The sequence below is a fragment of the Carcharodon carcharias genome, chromosome 2 (assembly GCF_017639515.1).
Source record: "Carcharodon carcharias isolate sCarCar2 chromosome 2, sCarCar2.pri, whole genome shotgun sequence".
In the NCBI taxonomy this organism is placed as follows: Eukaryota; Metazoa; Chordata; class Chondrichthyes; order Lamniformes; family Lamnidae; genus Carcharodon; species Carcharodon carcharias.
This window is the reverse complement of record NC_054468.1, coordinates 7,183,820-7,196,165: the sequence shown is the minus strand read 5'-3', so window position 1 is coordinate 7,196,165 and position 12,346 is coordinate 7,183,820. Positions and strand designations below refer to the sequence as shown.

Here is a 12,346-nt window from a genome sequence, read left to right as displayed (position 1 = left end):
TTTCAGTCAGTTCCTATTTATAGAAACACAAGTGAATCCCCAGTAAATGCCCACTACCTGCACACAAATAAAAATATACAATTAACAATGATTCTGATGCACTCCTGCACCATATAGCAGGCACACGGATAGTGTTAATCTGCTGCACCAATTCTTCCCACCCAGCCCCAAAACATGTTCACTCACTCACGTTGGGCATCAGCCAGAACCAAACACAATCCTGCTCCAAGTCAATGTTTGTGCACACGTACTTTGCAGCAGTTTAGAGGTGCTCATCAGAAACCCAAATTAATTCCCCCTCCTCGTTCCAGGTAACTTTAAGGTAACTGTCGTTTCCAACAAAAAAGTGCATGTTTGCACAGGAGAATCAGTTTGTTCTGCCGGGTATGATTTGAGCCTGAGCCTCAGGCTCACAAGTGAGGCTACCTGGTGTTTTATAGGTAAATGTGGCAGTCAAATTGTAATGAAATGAATGACCAGTTCATCTGTTTTTGGTGGAATTGGCTGAGGGAGGAATGTTGGCTAGGACTCTCTGCTCTTCTCCAAGCAGTATCATTGGATCTTGACCAATCCAAGGCAGCTAATGGGGCCTTAGTGCACTGTCACATCTGAAAGTGGTACCACCTGCAGTGCAACACTCCCTCAATACTGCAATAAAGTGCAGGTGTAGTGTTACAAAACTACCATATTCTTCATAATATTATTGTGGGATATTGGAAAGTGTGTGTGTGTGTAAGAGATTTAAATTAGAGATGGGTAGACTACAACATTGAAATTATCAAGAGAGTTAGGTGTAAAAGGGCATTTGAAATGCTAATGAGTGAGCTAGGGTAAAGTCAGCAGACAGAGTATAAATGAAATCTGCATTTATAGAGAAGAGGAAAAGTTGTTGGATTTTCAAAGGGACATAAGGTTTTTATGACTGGCAAGAAAACAGGGCAAGGTTATTACATTGATTTTTCCCGAAAGTGCTAACCATAATGACAACAATTTTTTTTTATTATGGAAAAAGTTAATTCCAAAAACATAGGGAAACAATGGAATTTACAAATCAAAGGAGGAGAACTATATTTAAAGGAGGATGGAAGGCTGTTTGGGGGTAGCCATGTGAGATCTGAAAGGTACATCATGTGAAACAAACTTGGGGAAAAGCCTCTAGCCACTTTGCAGGAGACTGTTCCAGTAACCAAAGTTGTGTTAAAATGGGGAGGTGATGGTGTAGTGGTATTGTTGCTGGTCTAGTAATCCAGAGACCCAGGGTAATGCTCTGGAGACCTGGGTCAGTTCCTGCCACGGCAAATGGTGGAAATTGAATTCAATAAAAATCTGGAATTAGAAGTCTAATGATGACCCTGAAACCATTGTCGATTGTTTTAGAAACCCATCTGGTTCACTAATGTAATTTAGGGAAGGAAATCTGCCTTACCTGGTCTGTCTTATATGTGACTCCAGACCCACAGCAATGTGGTTAACTATTAAATGCCCTCTGAACAAGGGCAATTAGGGATGGGCAATAAATGCTGGCCTAGCTAGCGAAGCCCACATCCTATGAATGAATTTTAAAAAAGCCTTTGGAATTCCACTGTCGAGTGGGTGCTTGTGGTAACCTTGCTGGACTGTCTGTAATTTAAAATCTATTTTGGAATGTTGCCTTAAAGGGAGTATATAGTTGGGAGTCTGGTTAATTAGGAATTTTGGGAATTGTTATAATATTAAGTAAGTTTGTAATTGTGTTTTATAATTTTGTTAAAGAATGTTTTAATTTATTTTTTTTAAATCCCTTAAGGTGTTAGCTGACTCATTACTTCTGAATTCAGTGCACAAACCTTCTCGTAATAAATACAAATTGCAAAACCATTGGGATAGTGTGGCCAAGTTTCTCTTGTGGATTTGGATCAGCCTGGCAAATACCACCTGCTGTATCATAACAGTAGACCATTAGATCAAGTTCTGAATTGGAACATGTAACTCAGACATGGGCCAAACAAACCTACAATCCCCTCACTGCAGCATTCATTTCCTTCAGATGGTTTCTATGGGCTGAATTTTACATGTGGTTGGGGGGGGGGGGGGGGGGGGCGGCGGTGGGGGGCGCAGGTTTGTGTATTGCTTGCCTCCCCCCACCGTAATAAATGCCGGACGCCAGCCAACTCATGTTAAACAAGGTGACCCGCAGAGATGACACACCGTAAAACTGTGTGCGCGGCCTTAAGTAGACTACCAGTCTCAGCAGCACCAGCACTCAGTAGTGGATGATGCTGAGACTTCAGCTAGGCCCTGGAGACCCTGAAGGACTCCAGGGTTAAGTCCAGGGTTTGGGAAGGGGATGGATTGGGGAGCCTAGGGAGGAGGACAGGGAGGATGGGGGTGCTCCCAGGGCACTCACCCCAAATGTTGCCCCCCCACCCCCCTTCCTGCTTTTTAACCAGTTTGGTTAAAAAAAGACCTACCACCTTCCACCCACTTGCCCATATTACAGCTTGGGCAGCATGATATTCGGGTCAACTGGTTTGCTCAGAAGCTCAATTGCCTGTTAATTATCTTTAAAAAAAATGGTCAATGGGCTGCTAATTTCAGCACCCGCCCACCTACTATCTTATAGAGAATGGGTTTGGGGTTGGTGAGGTGGTGGGCTAACCACCAGTCATATTGTATGTGCCCAGTGGGGGGTGTTAAAATCCAGGCCAAAGTTTTACTTTGTTCCCTTCATCCTGTCAGGAGCCCATTCCATGTGTTAACCACTCTTTAGTAGAATTGTAGAAGTTTTCAGCTCACTGTGCTTATGCCAGCACTTTGAAAGAAATTAATCCCAATCCTTCTGCCCTTTCCCCAAAGCCCTGCAACTTTTGTCTGCTAATATTTATCTTACTTCCTCTGTAAAGTTACTAATATATTGCTTTCACCACTCTTTCTGGCAGTGTGGTCCAGACCACAACAATTTGCTGTGTCAAAAAAAATCTCCTAATCTCCCCCCTCGTTCTTTTGACAATCACCTGAAATCGAGTCCTCTGGAAACTGGCCCTCCTGCCAGTAGAAACAGCTTCTCCTCATTAACGCTATCAAAACACTTCATGATTTTGAACACTGCTGTTAAATCTCCCCTTGCCCTTCTCTGCTCTAAGATGAACAATTGCAGCTTCTCCACATAACTGAAGTCCCTCCTCACTGTCACCATTCGACTGAAACTTCTCTGCACCCTCTCTAAGGCCTTGATATTCTTCCTAAAAAGTGGTGGCACCCAGAATTGAACACAATACACCAGCTGGGACAAAATTTACCATGAGCTTATGTTAAACGTGTGCCCTTGGACCTAACATTCTGCTTTGGACTTAAACGTTCCAATTACTTCTATTCCTCCTTCAGGAAGCAAGGACCTACCCAAGATCTTCACAAAGAAGACTAGCAAAATTAAAGACCCCCCAGAGCATCTGTATTAATACAAGCAGAGCAACCTTACCTCTTTTGGGTATGGAATGTAGCCCGCATATGCCAGGACAAACGTGCAGAACTGGTTGAAGTCCTCCACTGTTCTCTGTCTCTTCTTCGGTGGCTAAGAATAAAACAGAATTAAGTTTCAGAGACTTGGCACGGAGCTGTTTGGACAACACAGCATCAAATTTGTTAGGGTCAAGTGTTAATCCTCATGATCAAACAAAACTGCCACTAAACAATATAAACCCAATTCAGCTCCCTGCCCACCTTGATTTTAGTACGTGCATTCAAATCCCCACACCCCCACTATTGGCTTCACTCTCTCATCTATTTCTTTCTCTAAGCCTGCAATCCTCTGAGGTCTCCACGCTCCTCCAATTCTGATATCTTGTTCATCTCTGATTTTAATTGTTCCAGCCTTCAGCTGAAAAAGGTGCCAAGACCTGGAATTTGTTCCCTGAATCTCTCCATCTCTCTCTCTGAGATTGAAGATCAGCCATGATCTTAATGAAGGATGAACAGGCTCGAGGGGTTGAATGGCCTATTCTTGCACCTGCTTCTGAGGTTCAGTGCCACCTTACATTTCAATTACCAGCCAACCTTCACTGCGTAGGCTCAGACATGAGGCATGGCCAATGGGGAAGGGAGCCAGAGATTAATGGCATTTACAGAATTTACCAAAGGAGCCTGAGGCCACCAGTTAGCCCTTCAAGCCTGTGCCACCATTCTTTAACATTATGTTTGATCTGCATTTTAATTCCATCAATCTGCCTTGATCTGGCAAGAAATGCAAACAGAAGAATCCAGCATCAAGTAAAATGAGGACATTACTGAAACATTCAAAGATTTAAAAACTGGAGCTTTCTCCCATAAAACGCTGGCAAGACTAAGGCAATTCAAAACTGAGATCAATGGGTTTTTGTTAGGCGTTAAGGGTATTAAAGATTATGGAACATTTGGTAGGGTCCCAGGCCCAACCACCTTCAGCTGCTTCATCATAAGGTCAGAAGTGGGGATGTTCGCTGATGATTGCACAATGTTCAGCACCATTCACAACTCCTCAGATACTGAAGTAGTCCATGTCCAAATGTAACAGGGCCTGGACAATATCCTGGCTTGGGCTGACAAGTGGCAAGTAACATTCACACCACACAAGTGCCACACAATGACCCTCTCCAACAAGAGAGAATCTAACCATCGCCCCATGACATTCAATGGCATTACCATCACTGAATTCTCCACTATCAGCATCTTGGAGGTTATCATTGACCAGAAACTGAACTGGACTAGCCATATAAATACTGTGGCTACAAAAGCAGGTCAAAGGCTAGGAATCCTGCAGTGAGTAACTTGCCTCCTGACTCTCCAAAGCCTGTCCACCATTTATGAGGCACAGGTCAGGAATGTGATGGAATACTCCCCAATCACCTTGATGAGTGCAGCTCCCACAACACTCCAGCCTTGAGAGCATCCAGGACAAAGCAGCCTGCTTGACTGGCACTGCATCCAAAAACATTCACTCACTTCACTAAAGACGCACAGTAGCAGTTGTGTACCATCTACAAGATGCACTGCAAGAATTCACCAAGGCTCCCTAGATAGCACCTTCCAAACCCACAACCACTACCCTCTAGAAGGACAAGGGCAGCAGATACATGGAAACGCTACCACCTGGAAGTTCCCCTCCAAGCCACTCACCATTCTGACTTGGAAATACATCGCTATTCCTTCACTGTCACTGGGTCAAAATCCTGGAACTCCCTCCCTAACAGCACTGTGGGTGACCTACACCATAGGGACTGCAGCGGTTCAAGAAGGCAGCTCACCACCACCTTCTGAAGGGCAACTAGGGATGGGCAATAAATGCTGGACCAGCCAGCGAAGCCCACATCTCATGAATGAATAAAAAAGAACCGAGGTGAGTGGATGGAGTTAAGGTATGGATTATCCATGATCTAACTGAATTCCAGAATAGATTCAAGGGACTGAATCGCCTCTTTCTGTTTCTATATTTCACATCCAGATAAAGTTAGTAACACTGGGGGATATGAATAAATCATGGCACTGGGGAGCCTGCCATGTGTTCATGTCTTACATACTAACAATTATAAGATATTCACATGCCAATAGCAGGCATTGCCAGAATATTAGATTCACTTGCAATCTCATTCAGGCAGGCTACAGACAATAAAGGTGGCATCAACACAAAGAAAAGAATGGTGCATAACATTAATAGCAAAGAATATATGGAACCCTAATTAAAATATCAATTGAAATGAGAAAGGCCAGTCCATCTTAATTTATTCATCTAATCACTGTCCACCCATTGCAATATGCAATTATTTCCTGAACTATGTCAGGCGTTTCATATTCACCTCTCTATCTGGAGCTGATTCCCAGGGTTGGTCAATGTGTGAAGAATTTCCTGGCATCCTATTAATGTGGCCATTTGATGAGTTTGAACCCATGTCCCTTTTTTCCTACTCTGTTTCAAATAGTTTTCCAGGCTTATCAGTCCAATACTGATGCACCTTAAACATGATCATCTCTCAGCCCCGTCATCTGGAGGATGAAGAGCCTTTCCTCATAACCTTTGACACTGATTCTAGACTCTCCCACAAGTGGAGACATTCTTTCAGCACCCACCTGTCAAGCTCCCTCAGAATCTTATTTGTTTAATAAGATCACCTTTCATTCTTCTAAACTCCAATCGATACAGGCTCAACCTGTCCAACTTTTCCACATGAGACAACCTCTTCAACCCAGGAATCAGTCAAGTGAAATTTTCTTTGAACTGCTTCTAATGCAATTATATCCTTTCTTAATTAAATTAAGGAGATCAAAGCAGTACCCGGTACTCCAGATGTGGTCACACCAACACTCTATACAATTGTAACAAAGCTTTCTTACTTTTACATTCCGTTAACTTTGTAATAAACGCAAATATTCAATTTGCCTTCCTAATCACTTGCTGCACCTGCAGACTAACTTTTTATGATTCATGTGCCAAGGCACCCAGATCCGTCTGTACCAGAGTTCTGCAAGCTCTTGCTGTTTAACTAATATACTGCTTTACTATTCTTCCTGCCAAAGTGGACAAGTTCACACTTTCTTACATTATTCTCCATCTGCCAAATTTTTGCCCACTCACTTAACCTGTCTCCCTTTGCAGACCCCTTATGTCCTGCTCACAATTTACTCTCCTACCTCAGCAAATTTAATAACCTTACATTCAGTCCCTTCATCCAAGTCATGGATAGATTGTAAACAGTCGAGGCCCTAGTATTAATCCTTGTGGCAGTCCATTAGTTACAGTTTATCAACCCAAAAATGAACCAATTATCCCTACTTTCTGGTTCCAGTTACCTGTTTTGGAGGGGGGAAATATATTAAGGGACCTCCTGAAAATTACATCTCCAAACACAACAAACTCTGGCAAAAACAGGAGCAATGAACAAGCAACATATGATGAATATTGTGTATGAAAGATTGCTCCTCAATTCTAATGGGCCATTCTGAAAACCCATTGGGATTAGAGTTCATAAACATTTACCTTGTGTTCCTGAGGGGAGGGAAAGCCAATTCAATGGGGGAAGGGCGAGGGAGAAGGAGAAATTAAACAATGCAAAAGCTGAAGACTAACCCATGAGTTCAAGCTTCCAAGGATTCTCTGCTCTGACTGTTGCTAGACATCAATATACATTGCATGATCAAACCCTTCATCATTCTCACACCGAGAAAGGTCAGATCTTCAGCCTGTTGTGATTTATTGACATTTTGAAGGCATCATACATCCTTAATTAACTATTAGGAAATTGCAATGCCAGTCATCCAAGACAAATGGAAAATATACTGGGCCAAATAAAGATTCTTCTGCCTGATGCTGGGATTCACAGACCAGATTCCAATTTATTCCACCCACAGCCACCATCAAGACCTGTCTATTAGTCCGGTACAAAAAGATGCAAATCATTGAAGTACAGACTCAACAGAGTCATTTCAATAACCAAAGCATCCCAACTCAGCCAATGTATGTTGCAATTCCATGCCAATCTGGCGTGGTATTCTTAATTCATCTTGCCTTAGATAACATCACCTCCAGCGATATTTACTGTAACCCAGTTTTTTCCAAGGACATTACCAGTGTTATACAGTGTTATACAGTGACAGACCAATAACCAATACCGTACCCCAGTGTTTTTCTCATTCTTTAACAGGACGTAGGCATTGCTGGCATCATTTTTATTGCCCATCCCTAATTGCCCTCAAGAAGGTGGTTGTGAGCTGCCTTCTTGATCCACTGCAGTCCACGTGGTGTAGGTACACCCACAGTGCTGTTAGGGATGGAGTTCCAGGATTTTGACCCAGCGACACTGAAGGAACGGTGATATTTCTCCAAGTCATTTTGGTGCGTGGTTTGGAGGGGAACTCCCAGGAGATGGTGTCCCATCCATCTGCTGCCCTTGTCCTTCTCTGAGGTAGAGGTTGTGACTTTGGAAGCTGCTATTGAAGGTGCCCCAGTAAAGTTGCTGCAGTGCATCTTAGAGATGGTACATACTGTTGCCATTGTGTGTCCGTGGCGGAGGGAGTGAATGTTTAAGGTGGTGAATGAGATGCCTATAAGTGGGCTACTTTGTCGAGCTTTCTGAATGTTATTGGGGCTGCACTCATCCAGGCAAGTGGAAAGTATTCCACCGCACTCCTGACTTGTGCCTTGTAGAGGGTGGATAAGTCAATATAAAAGTAGGGAAGTTTTACCACAACTGTACAGTGCTTCAATGACACCATCTCTGGAGTAGTGTGTGCAGTTTGGTCTCCTTATCTGAAAAAAGATATAGCTGCTTTAGACGGAGTTCAGAGAAGATTCACTGGACTCATTTCTGGGATGAAGGGGTTGCTTTATGAAGAAAGGTTGAGCAGGCTGTGCCTAAATCCCTTGGAGTTTAGAAGAATGAGAGGTGAACTTATTGAAACATATAAGATCCTAAGGGGACTTGATAGGGTGGATACCCGGAGGATGTTTCCTCTTGTGGGACAGACAAAAACTTGGGGCATAGTTTAAGAATAAGAGGTCTCCCTTTTAAGAGAGGGAGAGGAGGAGAAACCTTTTCTCCCAAAGGGTCATTGGTGTGTGGAATTCTCTTCCCAAGAATGTAGTGGAAGCTGGGTCTTGAATTTATTCAAGGTAGAGTTAGACAGAATTTGTTTGGCAAGGGAGTCAAAAGCTACACTGAGGACCACTGGAGGAGGCCGAGATGGATCATCCATTTGGTATTTCTGGCTTAAGATTGTTACAAATGCTTCAGCCTAATCTTTCGCACTGGAGGTGCTGAGCTCCCCCATCAATGAGGATAGGGATATTTGTGGAACTTCCTCCTCCACTTAGTTGTTTAATGGGCCACCCCAATTCACGACAGTGGCAGGACTGCAGAGCTTAGATCTGATGCGCTTGGCTGTGGAGTCGCTGAGCTCTGTCTATCACTTGCTGCTTATGCTGTTTGGCACACAAGTTGTCCTGTGTAATAGCTTCAGCAGGTAGACACCTTATTTTTAGGTATGCCTGGTGCTGCTCCTGACATGCCCTCCTGCACTCTTCATTGAACCAGGGTTGATCCCCTGGCTTGATGGTAATGGTGGAGTGGGGGATATGCTGGGCCATGAGGTTACAGATTGTGCTTGAGTACAATTCTGCTGCTGCTGATGGCCCACAGAACCTCATGGATACCCAGTCTTGAGTTGCTAAACCTGTTTGAGATCTCTCTCATTTAGTACGGTGGTAGTGCCACACAACACGATGGAAAGTATTCTCAATGTGAACACAAGACTTCATCTCCACAAGGACAGTGCAGTGATCACTCCCACCAAAACTGTCATGAACAGATGCATCAGCGGCAAGTAGACTAGCGAGGACGAGGTCAGGTTTTTGCCTCTTGTTGGTTTCCACAACACCTAGCGCAGACCCAGTCCAGCAGCTATGTCCTTAAGGACTTGCCAGCTTAGTCTGTGGTGGTGCTACTGAGCCACTCGTGGTTACGAACATTGAAGTGCCACCCAGAGTACAGACTGTGCCATAGGAATCCTCAGTGCATCCTCCAAGTGGTGTTCAGCACAGGGGAGTATTGATTCGTTAGCTGAGGGGGTGGGATGGTGATAAGCGGCAGCCTGCAGGAGGTTTCCTTGATCATGTTCGACCTGGTGCCATGAAACCTCATGGGTTCCAGAGTCGATGCTGATAACACCCATGGCAACTCACTCCCGACAGTGTACCAGTGTGCTGCCACCTCTGGCAGAGGCACAGGATATAGACAGGGATGGGGTGCAAGGTGTTGGGACATTGTCTGTAAGGTATGATTTTGTGGGAATGGCTATGTCAGGCTGTTGCTTGACGAGTCTGTGAGACAAGCTCTCCCAATTTTGACACTAACCCCAGATGTTAGGAAGGAGGACTTTGCAGGGTCAACAGGACTGGGTTTGGCGTTATCATTGCCAATGCCCTGGTCGATGCTAGGTAACCCACCCTGTATGATAGTGACAGACCCGTCCCCACAATTACTGTACCCCAGTGTTATACAGTTACAGACCTGTCCCCACCAGTACTGTACCCCAGTGTTATACAGTGACAGACCCATCCCCACCAGTACTGTACCCCAGTGTTATACAGAGACAGACCTGTCCCCACCAGTACTGTACCCCAGTGTTATACAGTCACAGACCTGTCCCCACCAGTACTGTACCCCAGTGTTATACAGTGACAGACCCATCCCCACCAGTACTGTACCCCAGTGTTATACAGAGACAGACCTGTCCCCACCAGTACTGTACCCCAGTGTTATACAATCACAGACCTGTCCCCACCAGTACTGTACCCCAGTGTTATACAGTGACAGACCCATCCCCACCAGTACTGTACCCCAGTGTTATACAGAGACAGACCTGTCCCCACCAGTACTGTACCCCAGTGTTATACAGTCACAGACCTGTCCCCACCAGTACTGTACCCCAGTGTTATACAGTGACAGACCCATCCCCACCAGTACTGTACCCCAGTGTTATAAAGTGACAGACCCGTCCCCACCTGTACTGTACCCGTGTTATACAGTGACAGACCCGTCCCCACCAGTACTATACCCCAGTGTTATACAGTAACAGACCCGTCCCCACCAGTACTGTACCCCAGTGTTATACAGTGACAGACCTGTCCCCACCAGTACTGTACCCCAGTGTTATACAGTGACAGACCCATCCCCACCAGTACTGTACCCCAGTGTTATACAGAGACAGACCTGTCCCCACAAGTACTGTACCCCAGTGTTATACAGTCACAGACCTGTCCCCACCAGTACTGTACCCCAGTGTTATACAGTCACAGACCTGTCCCCACCAGTACTGTACCCCAGTGTTATACAGTGACAGACCCATCACCACCAGTACTGTACCCCAGTGTTATACAGAGACAGACCTGTCCCCACCAGTACTGTACCCCAGTGTTATACAGTCACAGACCTGTCCCCACCAGTACTGTACCCCAGTGTTATACAGTGACAGACCCATCCCCACCAGTACTGTACCCCAGTGTTATACAGAGACAGACCTGTCCCCACCAGTACTGTACCCCAGTGTTATACAGTCACAGACCTGTCCCCACCAGTACTGTACCCCAGTGTTATACAGTGACAGACCCATCCCCACCAGTATTGTACCTCAGTGTTATACAGTGACAGACCTGTCCCCACCAGTATTGTACCTCAGTGTTATACAGTGACAGACCTGTCCCCACCAGTACTGTACCCCAGTGTTGTACAATGACAGACCTGTCCCCACCAGTACTGTACCCGTGCTATACAGTGACAGACCAGTCCCCACCAGTACTGTACCCCAGTGTTATACAGTGACTGACAGTCCTGTCCCCACCAGTACTGTACCCCAGTGTTATACAGTGACAGTCCTGTCCCCACCAGTACTGTACCCAAGTGTTATACAGTGACAGACCTGTCCCCACCAGTACTGTACCCCAGTGTTATACAGTGATAGACCTGTCCCCACCAGTACTGTACCCCAGCGTTGTACAATGACAGACCTGTCCCCACCAGTACTGTACCCCAGTGTTATACACGGACAGACCTGTTCCCACCAGTACTGTACCCCAGTGTTGTACAATGACAGACCTGTCCCCACCAGTACTATACCCGTGTTATACAGTGACAGACCAGTCCGCACCAGTACTGTACCCCAGTGTTATACAGTGACTGACAGTCCTGTCCCCACCAGTACTGTACCCCAGTGTTATACAGTGACAGACCTGTCCCCACCAGTACTGAACCCCAGTGTTATACAGTGACAGACCTGTCCCCACCAGTACTGTACCCCAGTGTTGTACAATGACAGACCTGTCCCCACCAGTACTGTACCCCAGTGTTATACAGTGACAGACCTGTCCCCACCAGTACTGTACCCCAATGTTATACAATGACAGACCCGTCCCCACCAGTTCTGTACCCCAGTGTTATACACTGACAGACCTGTCCCCACCAGTACTGTACCCCAGTGTTAAGACAGTGACAGACCTGTCCCCACCAGTACTGTACCCCAGTGTTACACAGTGACAGACCTGTCCCCACCAGTACTGTACCCCAGTTTTATATAGTGACAGACCCGTCCCCACCAGTACTGTACCCCAGCGTTATACAGTGAAAGACCTGTCCCCACCAGTACTGTACCCCATTCTTATACAGTGACAGACCTGTCCCCACCAGTACTGTACCCCAGTGTTATACAGTGACAGACCTGTCCCCACCAGTACTGTACCCCAGTGTTATACAGTGACAGACCAGTCCCCACCAGTACTGTACCCCAGTGTTATACAGTGACAGACCTGTCCCCACCAGTACTGTACCCCAGTGTTATACAGAGACAG

The 12,346-nt window shown here is 45.6% G+C and overlaps 1 protein-coding gene across 1 annotated transcript in view; it reads right to left on the bottom strand.

Moving 5' to 3' along the window:
- LOC121287813 (PHD finger protein 23A-like) overlaps positions 1-12,346 on the bottom strand; it is a 67,943-nt gene that overhangs the window by 20,485 nt on the left and 35,112 nt on the right. The window contains exon 3 of the mRNA XM_041205749.1: positions 3,458-3,550. Within this exon, the coding sequence (XP_041061683.1) occupies positions 3,458-3,550 (93 nt within the window). The remainder of the gene's footprint in view (positions 1-3,457; positions 3,551-12,346) is intronic.